This window comes from Phyllostomus hastatus, unplaced genomic scaffold (genome assembly GCF_019186645.2).
Source record: "Phyllostomus hastatus isolate PE091 unplaced genomic scaffold, TTU_PhHast_1.1 phas_scaffold_78, whole genome shotgun sequence".
Lineage (NCBI taxonomy): Eukaryota > Metazoa > Chordata > Mammalia > Chiroptera > Phyllostomidae > Phyllostomus > Phyllostomus hastatus.
In genome coordinates, this window is record NW_025334041.1 from 102,102,058 (window position 1) to 102,129,008 (window position 26,951).

General features: G+C 36.2%; 1 protein-coding gene across 14 annotated transcripts in view; it reads left to right on the forward strand.

Annotated features, from left to right (window-relative positions):
* Positions 1-26,951, forward strand: part of NRXN1 (neurexin 1) — a 1,079,628-nt gene that overhangs the window by 487,070 nt on the left and 565,607 nt on the right. For 11 of the 14 annotated variants that reach the window (XM_045827411.1, XM_045827414.1, XM_045827421.1 and 8 more), the window contains 3 exons: positions 1,297-1,680; positions 8,112-8,315; positions 10,857-10,883. In XM_045827411.1, coding sequence (XP_045683367.1) covers positions 1,297-1,680; positions 8,112-8,315; positions 10,857-10,883 — 615 coding nt within the window. The remainder of the gene's footprint in view (positions 1-1,296; positions 1,681-8,111; positions 8,316-10,856; positions 10,884-26,951) is intronic. The other 3 variants (XM_045827418.1, XM_045827424.1, XM_045827425.1) reach the window with 1 other exon arrangement.

Consider the following 26,951-nt stretch of genomic DNA (forward strand, 5'->3'; position numbering starts at 1 on the left):
ATAAATCTAAGATAATCTAGTAATGGGTCAGTGTGGTGTCCTTGTCTGGTATCATATTTGCATCTTTACAATAATCTTCCTGGAAATAGAATACAGGTGGAATTTTGAGTAATCTAGTGGTACAGGATGGGAGTTTTGATGAAATCTGCCTTCTGTCTTTCATTTTTTTTCTTCTTTTCATGGATTCCACAATTGTATTTTCTGTGATCCTCAATTAATCCCATGTGCATGTCTGCTCTTCATTTTAGGCTTATGGCCAGGGTTCCTATATATCTATAAACTAATAGAAGTATTTTGCCTCCTATATTTGTAGTGAGGGGAAAGAAACTTATCCATTCAGATGAATAGCTAGTTTGGTTTTTAAAAAAGTAGACAGCAAATTTGACTCAGTTCTTGTGATTAATTATGGCACACAGCATTTATTCAGTGCTTATTATAAACTGGATATTTACTAGTATTATTTTACTTAACACTCAAAGCAACCATATGAGGTAAGTCATATTATTATGCCCATATTAGGAATGAGTAAACTGAGACCTTAGCAGTTCATTGATAGATTCATATGGCTAAGAGTGATGAAGTTAGGTTTAGACATAAATAATCTGTCAAATTATTGTACTAAATAAAAGCAATCAATTCAGTCTGCCTGACTTTATTCCACAGAGTGGCATAGAATGTCAGTTTCTCCTTTCTTTCTCTTTCTTTTTGACTATTAGAGAATGATATAAAATGCCAATTTCTCCTTCCTTCCTTCCTTCCTTCCTTCCTTCCTTCCTGCCTTCCTTCCTGCCTTCCTTCCTGCCTTCCTTCCTGCCTTCCTTCCTTCCTTCCTTCCTTTCTTCCATGGCTAAACTGTTAGAGGCTGACCCACACTCTTTGTTTGCTGTGCACTTTGAATTTTATACCCCAAGTCAAATGCAGGCATACCTCAGAGATATTATGGATTGGGTTTCGGACCACCACAATAAAGTGAGTATCACAGTAAAGGGAGCCATAATCTTTTTGCTGGTATAGGGTCTTGCCTTTATTTTGTAAAATATACAGCATCTGTGACATGCAATAAAGCAGGATTCAATAACACAAGGCATGCCTAAAGAAGCATTTTACTTACAGTCTGCATTATTTCTAAAGTCACTTAATTCCGTGGGTTTCCGTGTATTCCACTGAGAAGTATATGACACCAGGAATAAAAATAAAAATGTGCCCTCAAGGAGTTCACCCTTAAGCAGGTGAAAGAGAGAAAGGGTGGTATTTAGAACATGATGTAAAGATCCGTGTGTCTCATCTTTGCAACAGGTACCATTTCTGTCAACACGCTGCGCACACCCTACACTGCTCCCGGCGAGAGTGAGATTCTGGACCTGGACGATGAGCTGTACCTGGGGGGCTTGCCAGAAAATAAAGCCGGCCTTGTCTTCCCCACCGAGGTGTGGACTGCTCTGCTCAACTATGGCTACGTGGGCTGCATCAGAGATTTGTTCATCGACGGCCAGAGCAAAGATATCCGGCAAATGGCTGAAGTTCAAAGTACTGCTGGAGTGAAGCCCTCCTGCTCAAGGGAAACAGCAAAACCGTGCCTTAGCAACCCTTGCAAAAACAATGGCATGTGCAGGGATGGGTGGAACAGATATGTCTGCGATTGTTCCGGAACAGGCTATCTTGGCAGGTCCTGTGAGAGAGGTAGGATTCCCAAAATCAAGCTGCTGACTCCCCTGAGTTGAAAAATGTACTAAATATTGACCTTAAACTTTAAATGGACTGTGGAAACATAATGCGTGCTCCGCTGAAGTAAACTCTCTGCAAGCTGAGCAGCCACACCTGACATGTTACTGATGAGTCTTTAATGATTTTCAAGGGAACTGATTCTGGGAAAACAGCTCTTTAAGTATATTGCTGGAATAAATATTTGGATCTTTTGTATCCTCTAGGGTATGAGCCTAAGGTGTATAATAGATAATAACTGTTTTTCCCTTTTGCCCAGTTTTTCAATTTCAGGACACTAGAAAGTAAAGAATGCATGAGTTAGACATATTTATGACATCCAGTGCTAATATCTGTGCTTCCCCCCCAAAGAAAATAGCATGTGCTGTAAGCTCAACCAGAAGTTGCAACTTCCCTGACACTATTGCCTGAGACTTAGGTTAGCTGGCTCATTTTACTTCAGTCAACTTACCCAAGTTTGAAATTCGAAAAGCAAGCTGACTGTAAATCACCCAGGTTACACCAATATTTTCAGAAGTACACCCCAGCTTCAAAGGCACTTATTTAGCTTTGCATTGGACCTGACTGATCACAGAAGATCCATTTACCCATTTCATATGAAGGCTTCACATGCCTGTTGAAACTCTGAGCAGGTACTTCCATTTCCTTCTCTACTGGGAAGCAAAGCTACATTTTTTTCTTCTTTTCTTCTCCCATTAGAAGGAGAAGGGTTAAAGGAAGAGTGAAGGGTGATCGCTGTCACAGTTCATCTGCAGACCAAAGGAAGGAATAGCAGAAAAATAGGTCTAAGCATGTCCTTCTATCGACCTAACAGTTTCAGATAAATGCTTTAGTCTCTACAGCCACTGCCACTCATTTTCAACAGTGGGGCAAAAAAATCAATATGAAACATATTGATGAGTTTTTCCATTGTCCTCTCACACTCTACATAACATTGCTCTACGAGCCATTAACCTCAAAGTAACCAACATCTATTTTTCAGCCATGCATATTTAGTCTCCCTCCCTTTATTTCTATAATAGTTTAATTCATTTCAGCTAACACGTTCTAAAGAAAAAGTGGTAATTTTCTAGAATCCAAAGTTGAAATGTGACTGATTCTTAATCTTATTGAGGAGGTTCATCTTATTCTTAAGATTAATGAATATGAAAATTAATAAGAATGACTTAATAATCTAATAAGGATCTCAAATTACCTACCAAAAATACTGTCACTGTTCTGTTGCACAATTAGATACATCAATAGATGGGTAGATGCTTTAATCACATAGATTCATTCATTCCCCCAGTATCTAATTGCAGTTGCTGTGAATGGCCATTAGAGGTTAGCTATTTCTGTGCAGTTGCAGTTTTCATTGTAGGGTGTATACTCTCTGTAAATTTCCTCTTCTCACATTTCCTTCAAATCTGTTTGTTTGTGTGGTTTGGTTTTTAGAAGCTGACAAAAGGTGCCAGTGATAACAACAAAGTGACAAAGCTTACAAGATGTCTTACAGTTAGACATAATGTGAGTTTAGTGGAGCTATATATGATTTAAGATTTTGTGTTAATTGTAATCACTCAGAGAGCTCAGTCGCTCTGATGCCTCCTGCTCAAGTTCAGCTAGAGAAGGCTGTAACGAGTTACAGATGCCTTTGGTTAAATATGCATGGTGTACCACCCTGTGGCAGCATTCTGCTACTACATATGGCAAAAATAAAAATAGAGAAACTGTAGAGCTTCCTGAGTCCAAATGAGGGAAGAGGAATATTTATAAAATTAGAAGGAGGGGAGCAAGCCTATGCAGATTTGCAAATGAGCATTTAATAGCAGACTTCATCGTTGGGACTCGGCATACATTTTTATCTGATGAGTGGCTGGAAATTTCTACAGATTTGTTTGTCTCCAGGTTGTGTGTTGAGAAGGGAATGGTCATTTTAGTGTGTGTTTTTTTTTCTGGACTACCCAGCATATTGAGAGAAGTCTTTGCTTTTCAGAATTAATTTTCTTGCTCACATTATGGCGTCTCCTGAGAACAGGGTGATGGGGGGGGATGCCTGTCATGCTCAGTAGCTCAAAACTTGGCTTCTCCCCAGCAATGCCCTTCTTCAGTCAACGCAAGATCATGCCCAGCCCTCGGGGTTTCCAATTCAAGAGAAAGGGATTTTCTGTAGGTGATCTCTAATCACATAAGTCTGTTGACCACATAAGAGTTGACTGACAACTCTTGAAGTTAAAAAAAAAAAGGCACTTAAAAAGTTTCTATTTTACTATCACTGAGCAGTAATTGATAATTTATAAAGACAATTATTCAAAGTAGTTCAACAACATGTTCAAGTCAATGGGCGATGCAGCATGGGGAATGAAGTCACAATCTCATTCTAGGAAACCTTCAGTTTGCAGTAAGTGAACAAAGGCGTTTATAAGGAAGGAGAGTATCTGCTGACTTAGAAAAATAGTATCTTGTTTTACATGTATTGACTCCATAAGGAAGAGTACTGCATAAATAATGTTCAACAGAATATAAACTAAGTGCAGAGCTTTCCCTCCTGCTTTGTTTTTAATAAAACTAGAAATTTGTAGACACTTGCTCATGTAGAAGTATTTCTTGGTTGTAAGTATATGGTATAATCAGAGGTCTACTGTATACTTGTTTGTTAAAACTCTAACAGATGGAGGGACAGATGTCAGAGCAATATAATTTGGCTCCCTGTCTGATTTTCATCGTTGATCACAATATGTGACTGCCTTTCGGCAAAACTGAGCACAGGTGCGCACTTTAGACCGCAAGAAGGAACAACACAGAAGAGCAAATTGATCAAACTTAATGACAAGGGAGAAGGAGATGGAGGAGACAAAGTGGAAACTTTTTCTCTCCCACTGGGAAGCACTGCATTGGAATTAGCCTTTTAAAGAACACTCTTGTGTTCTAAGTGATAAAACAATGTTACCCATGTTAAAAGATGCTGCCAAATAACATAACCTTCAAATGTCAGAATGTTGTTTACCATTTGTTTGGCGACTCTAGACTACAGCCTTGTGCATTTTCCATTTCTTGTCTAATTAAAAATTAACTCTAATGATGAGGAATAATTTAGACATTTATTTGTTGTTTATGAACAAGTTATTTTCACACTGAGAACTGTTTAAAATGGCACTTGGGGGCTGTCAAGTTTTATTATTTTACTGTTTTTTTTTATTCATGCAGCTTTTTGAAGAATGCTAAAGGCCAATGATCCTAATTATTTTTTTGCTTTGTATTGTATTTCATACTTTATGATCCAGAGTCAGACCTCTATATTTCTAAAAGGATGTTCCCCTTACTTAGCTTTTAATCAAATTAAGCTACATTTTATAGAATATGAGATCATTTAAAAATATGATTATTGAATAATAGAGACCAGATTTACAGGCTAAATTGGACAAAACTAAAAAATTATTTTAGTACTTTTATCTTTATGATAGCACAGTAACTAAACAATTTGATAATAGCTTTTAAACTTTTATTTCAAATATTGTTTTATAGATAGGGACAATGATTGGCTGTATTTCATGATAAGAGATATTAAAGATCAAATTTCTTTAAAAATTATACTAGAAACAATTTTTTAAGATTCCCCTGCAACTCTGCAATCATGTTTTAATTATTTTTTTGAGCAACTACTACTAGATTTTCTGCACTGAATAATGTCTTTTGTGATATTGCATCCATTTGGGAAACTTCTTATCTAATACGAAAAATGTGTGGCGTGATCTAGAACCACTCTATTTAAGAAGATTATGTTGTGTTTCCCAGTGCTTAGGTCAGTGCCTAGCCACGGGACCCTTATTTTGGTAAACAGATCCCTTTCCTAATCTGTCGTTTGCAGCACAATTATGGACCTCAAAGTAGACTTTAGTAAATATTTTGTTCATATTCATTACCAAAATTAGGGTTTACTTACCATAGGCAAAATAAACACTCTTATTATGCATATATGTAAGCTTGATAACCAAAGAGAAGGAAGTCCTTTCACATATCTTCAATATTTTTTTTGTCATTTTATTTTTTTTAATTTAATTTTATTTTAATTGTTGTTCAAGTACAGTTTTCTGTGTGTAGGGAATTTTAGGGGAAAGGGGGAAGGGTTTACAGGAACAAGTATAAAGGACACATGGACAAAAACTAGGGTGGGGTGGAAATGGGAAGGAGGTGGGGAGGGTTGCAGGGGTGGGCTGGGATGGGAGTAAAAGATATATCTTCAGTATTGAGTGCAATCATTGATTCAGTACATGTTTATTGAGACTCTACTGTGTGCCTGGCCCCTTGGAGGCATGCAGCTGCTGATAGAACAGTGAACAGGAGAATCCAGTGCCTGCCCTCATGACACTTCAACACTTAACATTTTAAAGGGCAGAAGCAGATAACGCTATACAAACAAAAAAGAAATGTTAATTTAAAAAATTAAATGGTAAGTAGATACAGACTACCTAGAGGGGATTACCGGAGTGCTTGCAGCATACGTCTCTGAAGTAACATGTGACAGAGACCTAAATGTTGAACGAACCAGCCATATAAAGATCTGGAGTAAAACCTTCTAAGACAGAATGCAAATACTTGACAGTTGAAATCAGCGTGGCCTGAGTTTGCTGAACAAGGTGGGATGATTATGCTAAAAGCTGAGGTCAGAGACACAGGCTGGGGCCAGACCACAGAAAAAGATTTTTTTAAAAGGAGGGATATGGATTTTATTCTGAATGCACTGGAAATCTATTGGGGGGGTGTGGGGGAAGGTGGGGGATTGTTTAAGCAATAAAGGTATAGAATCTCATTTACTTAACAGTTTAGCTTGGCTGCTGTGTGTAGGGAGAAAGTGTAGAAGCTGGGGGACTGTTGAGGGAGCTGCTATAGTGATGCAGGTGAGAGATGGGAGCAGAGTCTGAGGTACTTTAGTGGAAAGGGTAAGGAACAATTGATTCAGGGAATGGATTGGAATTAGTGCCTTCAAGAATCATAGATTTGCAAATAGATTGGACATGGCAGAGAGGGTAAGAGAGAAATCAGACAGGAGAAAGTCTGAGCAGTGGGCTTATGTCATTTACCAAGACGGAAAACATTAGAGAAGAAACATGATGAGTTTGATTTGGGGAGGGTGTGAATAGTTTCATGAGGTTCCTATCATACTCATTTTGGAGATGTTCAACAAATGGATGAGTGATGGGTGCTGGAGCTCGAGAGAGAAGTCAGGGGTGTTAATAAATATTAGGGGGCATGAGCATGTGAGTTGAGGACAGCCTCTGAGTCCCGAGGTAGACAGAAAAGAGTGCAGGCAGAGACCCCGGAACCCACAGTGCTGATTGGTTCTGGATGCGTGTTCAGTCTCATGACTTTCCTCACTGTTTGAAAAATAAACTTGCAAAAAACACAACTTCGGAAAGGCAGTCTTAATAATAAACACAGTTGCATTAGTAAAGTTAATTGCTGTGTCATGTACGTAGGCAAGATAATGAGAATTTCCTAGTTTATTTTAAATCAAGGCCGTTTTTCTTGTGTTAAATGGTATCCTGAGTTATTAGAACCAATGAGAAGGCAGCATGACTCATACTTGTTTTGCAGTGTTCTGCCACCATATGGTGTTTAACATTCAGGGCTGCTGACGACTTCTTAAAGCAGTCAGTTTGTGAGAAACAGTTTTTGCTATTTACTTTTTCGTGTGTTTCATAGTGTATTAAGCAACTTCCCTAATAAAGCAATCCACATTAGTTTTAGTTGCAGACACCCACACAGGCTCTTCAGTCCCTCCCCATCCTTATGCAATATTACCACGGTATATAGTAATTGACATTTTGGTGATAGCTTAATATTTTTAGGATACCAAGGTTGTGCTTACAGATATTTTTAAGTGCTAATTAATTGCTCTTAGAATCATGGACTTGCAAGGTGAACAAAGGATTTAAAGATCCTCTTGTAGCACATAAGATCCTCTCAGAGCCAAGGCTAATTTTACAGAGCTGGTCAGTGGCCTAGCCATATATTACATAAACATGCATTAAATAGTTGCTAGTGCTTCAAACCAGGCTTACACTGTGGATACACAAAAGAATTGATCTCTCCTCTTGAGAAGAGAGACACATACCTAAACATTAATAATCCAACATGGTCACTGTGCTATGGGTAGAAAGTGCTATGGGAATCAAAAGGAAAAGTGCAGTTATATTTTCTTCAGCACTTGTGCAGATACTTCACAGAGGAAGTTTCCCATACTGTGACTTCCCTTTCCAGCTTAAAAATATTGCTCATTTCGGAAGAAGATGAGCTGAGTTTGTAGTCTTGCCTTCTAACTGGAAGACTTGAATAGGTCACACTTTCCTTTTCCCAGTATAAATGTACTAAACTGACCAAGAATGTTTATATTTCTTTCTCACCCATAGAGGCGACTGTTTTGAGCTATGATGGGAGCATGTTTATGAAAATCCAGCTCCCTGTGGTCATGCACACAGAGGCTGAGGATGTGTCCTTACGGTTTCGATCCCAGCGTGCGTATGGCATTCTCATGGCAACCACCTCGAGAGACTCGGCAGACACCCTCCGCCTGGAGCTGGACGCAGGGCGCGTGAAACTGACGGTCAACCTAGGTAACAACACACCCTCCCCCATTGAACTAACACTCTTCATTTTTTGTTTAGTTCTGCCTGCAAACATTTATCAAGTAGCCTGTTTGTCATGGAAAGTTAAAAAAAACACTTAATGGTCTCATTTCCATCATTTAAATTAATTTAGGTTTTTGGGGCATCCTTTTATTGTTTGTTGTTGTTGTTCTTGTTGTTGTTTGTGTAACATAATTTACTGTTTTGTGACTTCTACCACTGAGGGTTCTTAAAAGGGAAGCCATACATATCAATAAGGTTAACTGAAAATATAAATTATTAGGCTCGAAGATGCCGCAAATGGAATTTCCTGTTGTCACAGTTACTGATACTCTGATTGGCTATAGATGATATATTTTCAGATACACTTACTGAGGTAACAAATGCACCAAATGTCAAATCTCTATTTTGTGATCTAGGTCAACAGTAGCTTTTCTTCTATTCGTTGGGCTTCTCCTTTCAAAAACCGTCTTGGCGGTACCCCATCTTTTCTGTTTGGCAATACTGTGTGGTGATATTTTGCTATCAACAACAATCCACAACCCTTCAATGCCCAAAGTCTGCGGCCCTCAGCAAACAGCCACGAGAACACTCAAAACACAGGCTCTTCTACAGGAAAATAATGCTTTCCTGCTCAGTTACAGAATGAAGAAAGAGTCACTACAGTAAAACCTCAAGAACCTAGCTGAAAGATGGGGGAAGGGCAGGCTAAATCATGAAAATATCTGCATTGTAGAATTAACAAAAATTAAACAGTTTTGTCTTCAATTGCATTTAAAAATACAGATTAATGGCTGAAAAAAAATCCTCTTAAGGAAAGGTCTTCCTAGGTTCATTTTAATGGCAGGATAAGAATTAACCGTAATTACCACATTGTTTCATGCAAGTTATGCCATTAATTCATAGTAAAGTGTTTAGACTCAGTTTTTTTCCCTCAACTTGACCTTTCAGAACTTATTTATTTTGTGTTCAGGTGATCTGTCCTCATATTGAATGAAGAGTTATAAATAATCTGCCCAATAAGTTTCAATATTACCATTAACTCCAAGAGGTGTACAAATTAATGAGGTTTTACTGTATTCCTGGAAGTGATAAACACACACAAAATTAATAAATAGAAAAAATGAATAAACAGAAAATTTTGAAACTACATAGATAAAAGAGTAGTAAAATGTGATGAGGCATTTATAGAAACCTCACCTACATTTTCTAATTGTGCTGGGCAGAATGGTAGCTCAGAAAATATAAAAGTATTTCACGGATAGCTTATTGCATACAATTACATTCTATTAATATTAGTTAAATTAAGTTACGTAATAGGAGTGTTTTAAAGGTTACTGAACACACAGCACTTGTTTACTGTTCTGTTAGAGTTCCCTCTAGTGACAATAATAGGTTACTACAGCCAATCAAAATTGCCTAATTACAGTCCAGGGGCTGGCTGCTAGCCAAAGCGAAAACTCGCATGGGAATTGTACAACAGCAAAGCATTCTGTGGAAAGAGTTGTGTAGGTGCTGGTCCTTGGCTGTTTGCAACCACTTTTCTGATGCGGTTGACGACACATGACAAACTCAGCTATATGGAAACAGAATCTAGGTTTATATTTATTGTGTTCCCCAAAGGCATTAAATACTACTACCAAAAGCAACAAATATTTATCTGTACATAAAATAAACATAAAACATCCCATGTAATCCTTTAAAGATTACTCTTTTAATCACAGTCTGTGTTATTCATTTCATCCTATTATTCTTAGAGAATCTGCTTTTATATAAGAAGCAAGAATAAGAAAAGGAAAATCAATAGCAGTGTTAACCATGACACTTACTGCATAGAGATAACATTGTTAGCTCGGAAGAGAGGCACAGGCTTGCGTGTTCTGGAGAATGACACTACTTAGCTGCTAGAATTTCTAAAAGAGACATACAGTGTTTCTTTCCTCCTCTGATTAATACAAGGCATGGAATCCAGCCAGCACTGAGCTGTTGTTACCTGTTTACCTACACAAAACCAAAACAAAACATTAGGGTGAGGTGAGAATAATGTCAACTTGCTCTCTGTTGACCACCACAATTCGAAAGGACTCGGTTGGCCTTTGTGGGATCTTAGATTTTGGAGGTCCAAGATGTCCGAGCCTAGCTGAGCTTGCACCTGCACCCCATTGTGACGGAGCACTTTTTAAAATTGTGTTGAAAACAATGATATGTTCTTTCACAGATGGGGAGAAAGTTGCAGCCAGTCTAAGCCAAGCATCTTTGACAGTTGACAATTCTTTTTTTCACTTAGATTTGTCACCATGTAGCTTTGTTTGAATTGGCCATTTTTTTAAACCTTTTATTGTTGTTTCCAATGGTGAAGTTTTATAACAATGAATCTGGGTTCTAGAGCTATGTAAAGCATAAATGATATGGAGTGGCCATATTTGCATGTGTCTGTCCCCGGAAGGGTGGACTGTGATTTTATTGGATGTCTGCAGCTATTACCTTGAAGGATAAATTTTCATTTTTCATCTATTCTTCCCCATCTAGATTGTATCAGGATTAACTGTAATTCCAGTAAGTGCCTATTCAAAATTTTTAAAATGTTATTCCTCCATTATGATGTAAGCTAGTCAAGGCAAAAAAGAGAGAGAGAGAGAGGGAGAGAGAGAAAGGTGTTTATAAAACTCATGAATTCACTTTTAAAGTATACCAGTCCATCATCTGGGTTGTAAAAATTCATTTTGAAATCTGTCCAGTTGAAGATTTAACCCCTGCCATTCCTACCTCTAAGTGTCAAAAGAGGTGACCAATATTTTTCAACATGAGGTATAAATGCCTCTGTAGACCTTTGGATAAGGGAAGAAGCATTTATATTTTGCCAGATATTGGCCTCCTGTAGCTCTCCTCATGACCAAATTTGGAGAACATACTGTGAGTCCGTTTTTCCTTTCCTCACCAGTAGTTTTTCTCTCTTAACTCAAATACAGAAAAATGTGTAATTCCTTTAATATTGAGAGTTAGCATTAAATCCTTTTAAATTCAACCAGTTTTGCATAGGAAAATGTGGTTTTCCAAATTATATATATACACACAGAAAATTACTTGTCTAAAGAAGTTTCTCTTGTTCATTAAGAGTATTTACATGATGAATTTTTACATCCTAACCATATATCTGCAAAGATAACTAAAATCCTTCAAATCTGTGATATGCATGCCAAGTGATGAGTCAGAAAAGATGCATGGACTGCGTTTTATTTGATTGTGGACTAGAGGACCTGAAAGGATATAAGGACTGTGATTTTATTTTGAGTTGTAGCCTTATCTTAAGAGTAAATGTATTTTATTTCTTCACATAAATATTTAGATTGTTCTTTTCCAGGTTTTGCTGACCACATTAAGGAATCTCCTCCAATGATAACAGAGTTGTTAGCTATTTCAATAAAATGGTTCCAACAAACTTCTAAACTCTCATTTCATAATCAGTAAAAAAAAATTATATCCTTGGAAAATGCTGAATGTGAGTCAATGGAGTCTGTTCCCCAAACCCTGGCTGTGTTTTCAAGTGGCGACAATCCGTCCCCTGAGGAACAGATGATGATCTTAAATTTACAAAATGAGAAGCTTTATCTAATGAAATAGATACTATTTCAAACACTGTGCTTCTTATAACTCAGATATGTCTTTAAATATTTTAATATTCATTTAAAAGTAGCCAAAGAAGTGGGTCTTTCTAATCATAGCAATAAAATGGTAACTGAACCATGACTTCAGAAAAATGAAACTGGTAAACTACCGTGTAAAACATTAAAAATCATCTCCAACACAGTAGCTCCTAAAATACTCTATCAGACTCAGCAAAATTTTTCAAGTACGCAACTCCTCTCAAACCCCATCCCTTCCATGCTTTCCGAAAAGGAGCGCAGGCTCTGCAGGGCAATGCCACGGTCCAGTTTGCCTTCAGCCCCGGGGCACAGGTGCAGGCAAGTGGTAACTCACAGAATAGTTTCCGCAGCCAGATTTGAGCCTTAACACAGCAAGAGCTGTTCCTGATTCTTCCTGAATCTCAGAAAACCCACGTGAGAAAAGTATTTTCTCTTAGACTTCCTTATGTACTTTCACAATAAGCATGAATTTTCAAATTGACAAAATCTAACTACGTAAACTCTAGTATTTGATGGAAACTAACCCAATGCCGTGAACTGTGTTCCTCAGCTACACATATTCATCTTTGAAATACGTCTTTGTAGTCTAACTACAGACACCCTTTGGCGTATAAGAGTCCGATAATAAGCAGTCATTTTTTCTCTCAATATTACACAGAATAGTATTTTTAAGAACACATTTTTTCGCTGGTTAGTTGAATCTTCCACCTTTAGAGAAGCATGTGTTACATTTAAGTTACTTTAATTGAGTGAATGCTTGTGAGCTTTCAGTGTGCACCTAGGACAGGACTGCAAAGGCCTTAAATTGACAGCAGTCCCTGGGAAGAGCATTCAGTGATCAGGTAACATTTTTATTTCCTTTACCTTTGCTTTATTTGGGGAATCATGGGCAGGTTTAGCAAGAACCCCAAGTTCTACCAAGAATTTGTGTTATTACTCAACTTTGAGCAAAGAGTGGAAATAATTTATATATCTATTAGATATATAATGCAAATCTAGCTCACAGTAGTTAAGCAGATTTCCACCCGGAGTGCATTTTCTACCCCATAAAAAAATAAAAATATATCTATTACAGTACAATTTGTAGGTTAATAATTTATTACATGTATGCCCTTTGAGTTAAGTGTGTAAGAAACTGAGATGAATGTATGTTTATTAAATCACAGCCATATACTGCCACCATCTCTAAAATATGTACCATACCTAAGATAACAACTGTATTGTGAGATTAATATGAAATACCTTAATTGATGGCTTCTAAGAATATTTATACTGGAAATATAGAAATTATAATATAAAGATTATCTTGCATTGAGAATTGCTTTAAATTATTTTTTTAATGAAAACCTTCCCAAACTTCTCTATACTTCCTGAGAATTGCTGTTTCCTACAGTGGCGCCTTCCTCCCTCACCTCCACTGTACCCCCACCAACCCCCCAGTTTACAGCAAATGTTACCTGATACGCAAAAAAATGATACATAGTATCAACTTGTGTAATCTTTACTATGGAAGAGTAGGTAGTAGGTGAGGAGGAAAGGTCTAGCTGTGTGCATTAGACCTGAGGGACAATAAGAGATGGCAGATATGTTTCTTTTTCAGCCCTTCCTATGTCAGTAGTTTAGATTCCGTGGACAGGCTAGGTCACAGCCTTTTGTTAAGGTTCTTTTGAGAAAGGGCAGATTTGAATTCCAAAGACCATCTCTGTCAGATTCTTTGTTGCCAAGACTCCCCCCAACAGGAAACGCTGTCAAGACTTTTTAAATGGAGGGAGATAGCTTATTTTCATTTAAAAATCAAAAGCTTATTTTTGTATGTAGAGCAGTTATTTTTTTTGAAGAACCATCTCTGTGAATAGTGGTCATGTCGTTGTCAAAATGCACGCTTTTATCTTTCAGATTACAAGTAGAGTGTCTCTGCACACAGTCCCAGAACCAATCTCAGTTCTTTGATGCCCATTAGCTTATATCATTGCTAAAATATATTTGTTATCTGCAAATTAGAATTAGATTGAGGTCAGTGTTTGCAGATTTTTGGGCTGAGAGGTGAGCAGAGAAATGTATTATCTAGGGTTCTCCATTCTCCTCTGTCCAGGACAAGAATATAGGGACAATCAGATTGCTCTTGCCTCCTTAATCAACTCCAATATGGAAAACAACACTCTACCATCATAAAGTAAATTTATATGGAAGTTGATAAAAAAGCCACCATCTTTGAATGTAGAAAACTTCTTCCATGGACAGTGAGGGGTACTTCAATAAAAGTAGATGGGAAAGGACTGTAAGTCACAGTTTTTTAATGTAAAGAAGGAAAATTATTTGAATTAGCACAACAAGACATGTTGTTGAGTATTTTATATAAAATCATTATTGTAGAAATATATGGTAACGCAAACTATTCATTAGCAAATTATTACCAGGAAAATCCAAGTCATAGTGAATAAGTACTTTTATGACCAACACATGAATTGTTTGCCTGAAAAGGTGAGTGTTTGACTGTCTCTTGCCTATTCCATAATATTAATTGCTTTTGGAAGTCTTTCAAAGATGACAAAGAATGCAAAAGAAAATTTCTACTCCTTATAAAATTTTCTCAGATGCAGTGTTAATAGGGTCTCTACTGACCATTGGTCTTATTCTGCACTATTTCTGTCTACCACCATAGCCTGGTATCCTGGTCACTCCGAGGCACCGTGACCACAACCTTCTCAATTTGATGCCCGATAACTCCCAACAATAAATCCAAACTGATTAGGCTGTGTGTTTACATTTTTTTTTGAAAATCTGGTCTTTATAGTGATCTATTGCATGTTTCAATAGTTCCGATTTTTTCTCTCCCTTTTTCTAGTAACTTTTAAAATGGTTAGTGCTATAATCTTTGGAGGTTTAAATGCATTGAAAATTTGAAAATTAAACTTGCTCCTATCAACTATAGGTGAGTCCTAATCATCGCATTAATAACTACTTTAAATATGTAGTGAATGCAAGGGAAGATTTTGTTTTGATAGCTTGCTTTTTCTTTTCTTTTTTGCTTTGTCTTTCAAATCAATGCCATGATTTACAGGATGTACTTACTGCCCACAGGAAGGCTTGAAGCCACCTCTACATCCATATAAAAAATGGATTTTTAATAAATTCATGATCTCTAATGCTTGCTTTGCTTGTTTGCATTATTTTTGGTTTCTTTATGCCTTTATACATGTCTCTTTTTCTTCTTCCCTGCTCTTTCTTCCTACCAAAATTTACCCTTCCAACTACTCCATTTCCAATGTTGTTTTCTCCTGTTCTCTTTTCCCTTATTTTCTAAAAAGAATAAAAACTTTCTGGAGTTGAAAAAAACATTTTATTTGGCAGACCTTTCAACTATGTTTGGCCTCTTAGAGAAAATGGTTTATCTAAGAGACAATGAATTGCAGAGAACATAAAATTGCAGATGACACTAATGTGGACAGTGGCAAGGATTGGTGTTTAACTCCTTTTATTTTCAGTTCTGTGTTTAAGTATTAGAGGGAAAAATACTTAACCTCACATTTAACTGGGATATGATGAAGAAATGCTCTCAGTAGTATGTTATTGGAAAATGCACTATGATGAATGTCTAGAGTGGATAATATCTTTGTATTATCATTTTATTACCAGAAAGAAAAGATCAACTAGATATTAGTTCTCACCAGTTGTTATGTAGATAAAAATGGAAAGCAATAAAAGATTGCAAAAGGTCAACCAGAGGCACTTAAGCCATATTAGACTGCCGTGATCGGCCGCCACTTGGCAGGCCACTTACAAAGATATGAGGAAATTTCTGGGGGTTGGCCCTTGTTAACATGAAGCAAATGCTCAGTTCAAGGCAGCTGCCCAGTTCCTAAGAGCAGAGAGCTGCAAAGGGAGCTTCTGCCTCTGCAACCCCCCAGCAGCTGATCACTTGATTTGTAGAGTTCTGTCCCTCATTACCCCTCAGCAACGTGCAGTTTATCTGCCTGGGATAAAGAGTTGCTTTCTTTTGTTTCTTTGTTATTGTCATTTTTTTTTCAAGCTGAAAGTATATACTAAGAAAATAAAAAAGGCAGTTAACAAATAATTGTTTTTAGTAAAAATTTAAGAAATTGCATCTAAAATATAGAGACTAGAGATTTCTGTTGAAAATCAAATAGGTGAAGAGAGTTGGCACATAACAGTGAGTCTTTAGGAAAACATCAAAATTAGAATAAAATTTAAGGGAAGCCCATTTGCATTACCCACATTTAAAATTTTTGAGAATTATAAAAAAGCGCAGTTTTTTCTTACACATTTAAATGGCTACATGGATTGGGCAAGTTATAATATGGGGACTTGATAAGTCGAAGACTTGGGGTCTCTTTTAGGGAATAATTAATCTGCTCATTGCTTATATGCATATATAAAGTGCCGCAGTGTTTTAGATTACTCTTTTGTGCAGGTTAGAAATTTATCTTGAAATCAGGCTCAATTATTAATTTTTAACTAAAGTGCTTTCATATTGCTATCGCAAAGTGCTGTGCTCACAGTAATGCAAAACTCCGGACTAGTGCTGACCCAGTTCATACAATTCTCTCTCATCATTGAAAGCTGGCATTATGACAATGGCCTAGCTAGATATTGTCAGAAAAACCTACAAAGTTTCAGAAGAGATAATTTTGAACTTGAGATTCCCTTGGTTTCTGTGAAAAGGAATGTTTCTTTTGTCCAACCAAATGTCTTCAAATGTAAAAGACCACAGCCTGTTGGTTAGATATTTTTGTTTGTTGTTTAATTAGAAAAATCTGGTTTCTAAATATGCACTACCTTCCTCATAGTCTTGAGTTTCTTTCTTCTCTGTTCACTAATTTGTTGGTAGGAAGGTAGCACAGCTTATAGCTTCTATTTTTTCATGTCTTCTGCTTACTTACTCCCAGTGTTTCCTACTTCATGATCTCCATTCACTGCTTTTTCCTGCGTATGTATTTTGGATTTTTGCTGCTGCTGTACTATTGACTCTGTATACATTCTGTATTCAAACTCCTCTAGACAGAGAATTAGTGGATTCATTACTTATCCTTGTTCTGTTGAGCAGAAATTTCAAACCATGCCACGTCATAAGCCATTGATCGGATTTTAGCTTTGGGGGCTGACGACCATGGGTGACCCAAGCAGCTCTAATTGGAGCAGGGAGGGCACGCAATATACTTCCCTCAAGGTATGTAGGAGGAGCAGCAGGCTTTCCAAACAAGTATCTTTTCTCCAGGTTGTCTGATTAAACATGTTTTTACTTTAGCTGTAAAATACTCATGTGGACTGCAATTTCTTCAACATAATAATGGCTAACATATGGTGTGTAAGTCAAGTGGGCCGGTCTCTTTAAATCAGGGGGGAGATGCGGGGGATCGTCAAAGAATTTGGAAATCGAAATGTTCAGTGTGCTCAGAGCTCTTCTCCATTTCTTTCACTTGTTACCAACGGGAGCAAAGAGCAAGATGGATAAGAAGTACATTAGGAAAACTTGTTTCCCCCAAAGGTAAAGTAATAAATTCTAAGAGTATTTAAGTTACTGTTATCTTTATTGTGCTTGGTTTATCTGTTATTTGTTCTTTGAATGCATCGTTCATACACCTGTGAGAATTCTTCACCCTGCCATTACCTTTCCCAGGTGATCAGTCTAAATACAGACTTGAAATATTTTATGCATAGTACTGTTGAAATAAATTTCAAAGTTAATTGTCTTTTTCCATGCATGATTATTATAATTAAACTTTCTTTGGAAATGTAGTATTTAAGGTAAAGTTTATCAATTCTCTTTTTAAATTCACATGGGAAGCATGTAGGTAGCCTATGAAATTTCCTTATTAAATGGCCAGATACATGGAAAAATCAGCCAGTTTTGGAAATCAAGAAATTTCCAATGCAAACAATTGTGTACTACTAGGAAACCTGAAGAATTCTGAAATGTTTACATTTCACTATGTGCAAAGAAGATAGTCTATGCATGTGAAAACTAACACCTAAGTATTATAGAACTAACACATTATAATAGCATAACAGAATCGCTGGTACAGATTTTTTTATGCATTATGAAAGTGTCTAGTAACAAAAAAAATTAAAAGAAATTATTTAAGAAGTTGTGCAAACATTCCCTTAGAATACACACATGTTCACCTAGTAGTGTCAAAATAGGCAGACAAAAATGGATGTAGAACATGATAATGATTCAATAACATGAAAAATAACAATAATAATCACATATAAGAATTCTGAAGGTGACATTGTAGATGATGAGAATCCTAAAGTGTTTTAATTGATCCTTCATTTACAAATTAAATTATTGTATCTGAAGAGAGTGCAATAAATCAGCTGAGAAGCTTTACTTTGTCAAAAATAATATTTCAGTAACATTAATTATTTAAAGTCCTCTACTAAGTAAAATTAGTTTAGCTAATAAGCAGTGAATAAATAATCAGAATTTCTCATTTTGTGTTATAACTATAAAATTGACAAGGAGCTATAGTAGCAAAATTGCTTTCCTATAATGTTTCTTTAAAATATTTATACAACCTAATAATGAGATTGTTGGTAATTTTTAATTTCTTTTATTTTTTTATTGTTTATCATCTCTACATTTTAAATTTTCTACAATAACTTTTTCTTCTACTCAACAATCTAAAATAAACAACCAAAAATGAATAAAGGCACATGCTCTGTAAAGATGTAGCTGAAGCCAAACCCACCATTATTTGGGACACTCTAGGCCTGCACTACATTATCCATTTGTATTACGATATGTACGTTTAAACTGGGGACTAAATTTCCCACTAATTTTGACCTACAAAGTAGTCAGAATGAGTGTTTTAAAGCAACATTTGGTCCCCAATTACAGTAATATTTCTTATTCAGAAGCTAGAGGAAACAGAAAATATACCTACCACTTCAATCCTCAGAGAAAATAGTAATACCTTAAATGCTCTTATAACAGTACTTTGCATATTACATACTTAATGTATAGCACATTGTGTAATATGTATTTCTTTAAAAATACAGGGTCATGGTGTGCAAATATTTTGCAAAATGTGCTTTTATTTTAACAACATATTATAAGCATATGTCCAGCACGTGACTATAACACATAGGTCTAGGTCAGAGAGTCAGTTGAATAAATATAAAGGAGGGTGGAAGCATATACGAACAAAAGTGAGTTCTATCATAATTCATCAGTGATCTGAGAGTTGTCAAATGAAACTGTTTGGAAGTGTCTGTACACAAGATCTTGAGAAATAAACCAGACTGGAATATTTATAAATGAGAGGATACTTCTAAGTGTGTCAGTGTAAGTTACTATCATCGACTGTTAGCCGTTAAGTGGAAGTCTGACTAACATAACTTTACCATAGGAAGATGAACCAGGAAAGCCACACCTTACTACTTCAAGCAGCTGGTAGACCAGCTCCAAGGAACTGCCAAGCACTGGCTCCTCAGATTAACCAAGTTAATTTGGCCTAAGATTTCATTGCTAATACCCATTGACATAGGTGGGAAAGCATCTTTGTAGAATACTTCCTGTGTAGTAGAGCAAGCCATTCCTTTCAGAAGACTGATTCAAAGATAAGTTGAAATGAAGAAATGATGTCCATATTTTTCCAATTACTAAAATAAATGATCAAAAAGAATCACAGCACTCAGGTTAGTGACTATCAGCCTAATAAATAAACTAATGATACAAGACACCAATTCAGTTAGCACTATCTGTTATTATAACATTAAAATTCAAAATAAAGGAGAATTTCATTGCTGGAAAATTTTTATTATCATTCTGATTTTTACATAATGGATGAATAAATTATCATGCATTATTTGTTCATAGCCTTTTCTGGGGCAGTCACTAAGGAAAGAAAGAAAAAAAATCAAAACAAACGAGATGCTGCAGTTCAGTCCTTCGAAAGACAAACTATTCCTTATCACAGCCCTTAGGATGTGTTTTCTTTAAAAAAAAAGTAGGTTCACAATGTTTACAACAAAAACTGAGACATAGATTTTCAGGCATTATAATGATTTCTCTGGAAAAAAAAGAAGAGAACAAATAAACCTAATAAAGCCAGAACTTAGATTTATTTTTTTTCTACTATGGTTATTTTTGGAGAAGATTTATACAAGAATACCCCCAAAATATTGAGGGACAGTTGAATTTTGAAAATTCAGTCTTACAATTAATAATATTCAAATGCACTTATGTTAACAAAGAGATGGAAAATAAAATACCAGTTAAACCATTGTTTCTTCAGTTACACAAACAAATTTTTATGCAAAATATACATTCTTCTTGACCTTTTCATAAAAATAAATTCCATAGCTATTACAATAGTGTATTCAGGTGATAAATGATGTATAATTAAATAGTCTTTGCTTTTGTGACTAGAATCATACCTTTGTGTATGGAATGTTAGATACAATATTTGTTAGTTTTCAAATGCTCAGCACCTGTCTGCTTGTTCTTTCTCCCTCCTCATTCAGATAGCTTGGTATTGAGGTTTGCATAAGATATGTTTAAATAAATAACATAAATCAATATATTTTATTTTCTCATATTATGCTAACTTTGAATACATTTTCAGCTTATAATGCTTATTAAAAGCATCACTGACTGTTTAGTACTTCATTTTATACCTGCAAGCTATCCTATTATGTGATAAGCATTTCTTGGAAATGAACTTTTTTCCTTAAAATAAAGTCACAGTCCAAATTTTTCCTTTCATGATATAAGGTTTATTTTATTATGCTTTTTCCTAAACTTGCCAGTCAAGCTAGATTAGTTTTAGAGAGAGCTATTTTAAAACATTCTTGTACCAATATATTTATATAATCTGTGTTCATTTTTATTGTGTTGTAAATATAATTAAATTCTTAAAAGGTAAAGTTTATTTCTTAAAATGTCTGTTTTTCACATTTAAAATTATTTACATCAGATATTTATCCTGGTCTGTCATAAATGGGTACAATCAATATCAGAGCTACAGAGGCTAACTGTTTCTTAGTAGAAGATTTAAACCATGTGTATTTATCTGACTACAGCGATGATATCTAGCCAGCTACGGAGCAGGAGGCGAGGCAGCTACATATACTGCAGTTGATCTTGTAGATAATAAATGGGGTTGGTGTGAGTTAGGAAATGGCAGAGGAGTCTCTGGGGAGTGTTTCTTGCAGCTCTCCAAGGTAAAACCCTTTTGGAGGCAAGATCCATGATTTCTTATGATTAAATACTCATTAAGTCTTGAATTCCTGAAATTCTAAGCCAACTCATTACTTTGCATTTGGAACTTACTGACTGCTGGCCTTAGGTCATTTTGCTCTCTGGGCTCAACACATCATTAAATTTGTTTTCAAGGGAACTGAGTGAAAAAAAAGCTGTCCAAATAATTGGCCAGATAACAGTAAGTTACCCAAGTTCTCCACCTGTACGACTAACCAGATTCTGTGCTGCCAAATATGAAAATAAAGGATGAAGCTCTCTATTTATTGACACTTCTTTGTGAATGTAGGTATTAAAAGTTAATGGAATTACTTTTCATTAACTATTTGGGTTAATTAAATATCAAGAGATTGTTTTTTCATCTACAATAAAAACAATCTAACAAAATTTGAACAACTATACCCAGTCAATAAATATTTGGTGAATGGCTATGATGTTCCAGGCACTGAACTATAAGATGCAGAATATTTTCTAGGAGATTTAAACCCACTAAGGAGAAGACAGTGACAACATAACCCTATAACAATACTTGTTATTCTCATTACTATGACTGAGGCCTTACCACATTTTAGGCATTGTTTTAAGTTATTAAAATGCATGAAGTTTATACTGCAAAATATTTCTATTAGCTGATTTTACAGATAAGAATATTTGCAACACCAAGCACTTAGTTTTTACCCAAGGTCACACAGCTAGTAACTTGTAGAAACTGGATAAAAACCCAGACAGTCTGTGAGTCCAGATACATGCAGGGGACAAAGATGTACACATTTTAGAAAGTTTTAAAAACAAGGAAAGATTTAAATAAAAATCCAAGCAAAACCAATATGGTGTAACTAATTAGCATATGACTCCTTCATGTCTCCATTGAATTTTAAAAGTTTATCAAATGCCTTTTCATTTTTGAAAACCAAACATCTCCAAGCTTAATATTGTTACTTTATATCATTTCCTCAAAGTACTTTTTAATTGGGAAGGGGCATTTCTAATATGTTTTAGTATAGAGAAATTTCTCTGTCCTTAAGATTCTATTAACATCTCTTTGCTTGTACAGACAAGGCAAATAGTTCTTTATAAAGCCATTCTGAATAGTTCCCAAGGATGTTATCCATAGCTTAATTGAGGAGAGCTGAGGATGGATAGAGAAGAAGAGGGAGGAGTTACATGGCCACGTAGTGCAGCCTCAAGGTCGTTAGGGTGATTGGTCTGTCACCAAACCCAAGTCCTGATTGGCAGTAGGCCCAGCCAGCAAGACAGCTCGGAGACAGCTTCTCGGATACCCCAGAGGCCTTGTCGGTGAGTGCAGGCGGAATGAGGAAGGTGACTCAACTGCACCTCTTACATGGAAAAATGAAGTGTTTTTGCCTCCAGCTTTGCACATTCTTGAATACACAGCTAATTAAAGGAAACTTTAAAAATAAATAAGCACATAGTTTATAAACCTAATCAGCACTGGCTTCAAGAACTTGCAACTTGTATGTTCTCCCAGGACCTCATGTTAGAAGGGCCTGTACTTGAATTAAGGCTCTGCTGTCGCTGTCCTGAAATTCTTTATTTCATTTCACATTGGGCTCTCAAATCATTGAGTCAGTCCTTCCCCTAGTAATGTTAGTGGCTAGAAAAAGGAGAATCTGGAAGTGCCATTTATGTGTCTCATTTTAATTTGTAATTAATTGTCCTAGCTGACTCAGGTGGAAAATAAAAACAAAAGAATTTTGTTCCCAGTTCCCAGTCTAGATAGAAATTGAAAGATAAAATTGAAACATATAGTTCCTCTCCCTTCTTTGTAAAGCAGAGGTGATGATATGTCTTAAAGTAATTGTTTTAAAACAGGAAAGCAGTGGCAGACTGCAGGTGTCAGACCTGCCACCTGAGAAGCATGACCTCTTGTCATTCACAGGTAGGAAATGCGGCTGCCAGGAACCGTGACTCAGGCATCCCGCAGAGTAGCTTTTGCTTCTGTTCCTCCTGGCTTTTCTCTCCTCCCATTATTGTCACAGTGACAGGCTTGTTCCAGCCTCCCGGGGGAGGCCAGTGTGCTCAACATCAACTGTCAAATAAAACTTCTTAGTCCCAGGGAAAGTTGGTACAGATACGCACAAACCTAATTTTATATACACACACTAATATCATCCATTTTAATAAATACCGTGGTTCTAAAATGGCAGAACAGGAAAGGTGACTAGATTTTGGAGGGACTTTGCAATTGGCTTATGCCATTTAAAACCTTCTTAAATTGGCTTTGGTTTTTGTTGTTACTGTTGTTTTACTGGGCTAGTAAGTCCAGTAAAATTAGACTAGCTAAACGTAATTAAGTCTATGCTCGATTTAATGGCAACATTGAATCTAAAACTTGGGTCTCCTGAGAAGTTCTTGAATACTTTTCCATTGTTTATTTCTTTATATTCAGTGTAAAAGTTTATGAGAAAGGGAAACTTAAATTGTCTATTTATGTATGTATATCTTACAGGGGCCTGGAAGCTACAGCCCACAGGCTGACTGCTTGTTTAAATAAGTAGTTGTATTGAAACAAAGACCCACCCATTTGTTTATTATAGCCTGTGGCTGCTTATGCACAGTAGTAGCAAGGCCAAGTAATTGCAAAGCCAAATAAAGTTACTGTCTGCCCATGCAGAAAAAAAAATGTTTTGACTCATGATTTGTTAGGATTTAAACACCTTGAGAATCTAAGCTAGGACATTCCCAATGCTGAGATCAGTGTTTGTCGCAAAATAATTGTTAAACTAAATTAACAGCATGTGGGCACCACATATTGAAGAATGAGTAAGTAGTTAAATGGAAAAAACAGCAGACACAACATGGACCATTCCATTTTAAAATTTCATAATTTTATGTAACTCAATTATTGGGTATTACAGGCAGTTTAATCTAAAAAACATTGAACTATCATGCTTAAACATAGAATTTGTATATATATATAATATATGTGTGTATATATATGCGTATATATATATGGCAATGGTATGGAAACTTTAGAATCCACTTTCACATGATGCTCACCTTTAGTCCAGGTAACTGTGATTAGAAAGATACCACCTGTGTTTAATAAAATGGAGACAGTAGATGGATCATTTCTAGCAGGCAAACTACATGGATTCTGACCTAATGTCTGTGCATTATGGTAGGCTATGGCTTTGCAGAGCACCCATCAAAATGTTCATGCTCAATGGTTTAACATAGAGCAAGCAGACTAACCACTCACATAAACTAGACAGAGTTATAAATGAGAAAGTATTACATTTGACATTTAAGGCACTGGAAAGGAAGTTCAGAACCAACTGGTTTGAATTATATTAAGAGATAAGGCACTTGATACAGATGGTCCATGTATGTATTTAACATAGTTAAAATATAACAGTAGAGGGAGATAGCTACCAAAAGGGTATGCCATGAGTTTCAGCTTTGTGACTCATAGTCTTGCTGTTTTAAAAATCAAAAGATAATTGGTACAGGTTTGATTTTCTCAAGGCATCTGTCAGTTCCAGAAACCATTATCATTTTAGTCCACCAGACATCTTTGATCATGTTGCTTCATAGATTTCTTAGCTTTGTTTTAGTCTTCTCTATGCCTCTTTCCTATTTTTTTCCATGTTCAAAACCCAGTAACAAGTAGTTCACAAGATATTTGCATACAAGGCTTTCTTCCAAAAAGCATCCAAAGTTAGTATTGTATGTATCTTGTCATATGTAATTTTGGTTCCAGTTATACTTATGTGTATATAAATAAAAATTTTCCATACTATGAAAATGAATTTAAAATGTATTTGCAAACAAACGTGAAATTGGTAAATAAAGGCTTGTTTAAACTTTTTGGATACACACACACACACATATATATCAACTAGGTGATATAGAGATAGATATATATCAACTAATCTCCCGTGGAGTTATCTGTAACATGAAATGATTTGATTATTTGCACATCCTTTGGAAGATATTCTTTTCTTCATTAAATTCACTTATCTATTTATACTCAATACTTTTAAATAGAATTTACAGTGATTAACAAAGGGAATTTTGAATAATTGGGGAGGTAAGCCAATATACAAAAAAAGAATTTTTCTAAAGGCGCTTATAAAAATAATTTTTCTAAAGGAAAGAAAAGAATCAAGTTGCAACAATTGTGTGCACATCCTGCATCTTGGTTTCCCCATAGATAGAAATAAGGAAAGGCAACCTGTTCCATAACTCACATGACATGAGAGGAAAAGACCTTCAAAATCTTCGGGAGAGCCCGTGAATGTGGACTGTGTAACTAAGGCCGTGTTGAGAATGCAGGCTCCAGGGCTGGTAACGCAGACAGGCAAACAATGGTAGCTCTGAACACCTCTGGACCTTGTTCTACATAATAAGTGATGCCTTGGTAGAATTGTTTTTTAACTCTTAAACTACAAAACACTTTTTTGTAAATCAAATCTAATTTTAAAAGCAAAGGGTTACTTATAAAAGATATTCCTAAAAGCCTTTACTGGAATTTTCTGATAAAGAAAATCATCCTTTTTCCGAGGAGAGCAACGAGCCCCCTGGAGGGCTGGCTGTGTGGAACCCGGGGGTTCTGGGGGATGCCTGGGCGCCCCGTCAGCCAGCTTGCTTTTGTAACAGTGGGGCAACTCTTCCTCAGTGTGGTTTTATATTCCTTATGCAAGATTACAGGGGAGGGAGGATTCTACGGCTTTAAAAAGAATAATAAAACCACTGACCCCATTTGGCTCTGGGGTTTTCACAATGCACAGTATTTGTTCTGCGTAAGGGAAATGGAGACACTGGGCCAGAGCCTCCAGCACTGCCCACCCGACCTGGTTGTCTGAACCGGGGAAAGAGCAGTTTACCACAGCTGGAGAAAGGGTCCCTTGAAGATGATTTCATCGTTTCACCACACAGCCTTCTGATCAATGATTTTGTTTTCTAAGTGAACTTGTCCCTAAAGCACGGGCATATCTTGGTACACAGAATGGTATATTCCCTGCTCCTGTCTGATCATTTAGGGATTATTTAGGGCTATATTCTATGAAGGACACCAAAAGGAGAAAATAGTTTTCTCCTTTGAAATTTCACTGTATAAATTAAGAAACACATTTTTAAAAAATACTTCAATAGTGTATTACTGGTTTCATTTGAATTTAGTAATAGGTCTAAAATAGTTCTCCTTAAAGTTCTCCCTGCTCTCTGCTTACCCATGTCAAAGCAAAAAATGAAATGAACAATAATACTAATGATAATATTGAACATCTTATACATTTAGAGAACTTCACCTTAATTTGCACTCTTTTGTGTAGCCACAAGATGGGAAAACAGTACAGAGTAGTTTTGGTCCTTCTAAAAATGACAATTTAAAGTTGGCTATAGGAGAGGATATGTTCTTTTTCCAGCATCCTTATTTTACAGATAACAATATGAGAAACAGAGAAGATAAATGACTTACTTAAGGTGACTAAGGTGATGACAGACAGGGACAAAATCCAATATTCACCACCATCTGATCCCATAGTGAAAATGGCAATGAAAAGTAATGAGCAAATGTGGTTACTAATCTGGCCCAAAACAGCTACCATCTTATAAGTGTATCTCTTGATGGTAAAAATCAATGCTCTGTAAGAGTAACAGATTTCAAAGAAGAATTTGTTCGGCTAACTGGTAATCTCTCACTCCCTGCCACCCCTTCCTCTCTGTCCTATACCATAAATCGGGGTTATCTCCAAACCCTCTTCAAGGTAAACTCCTAGAACCACCTGG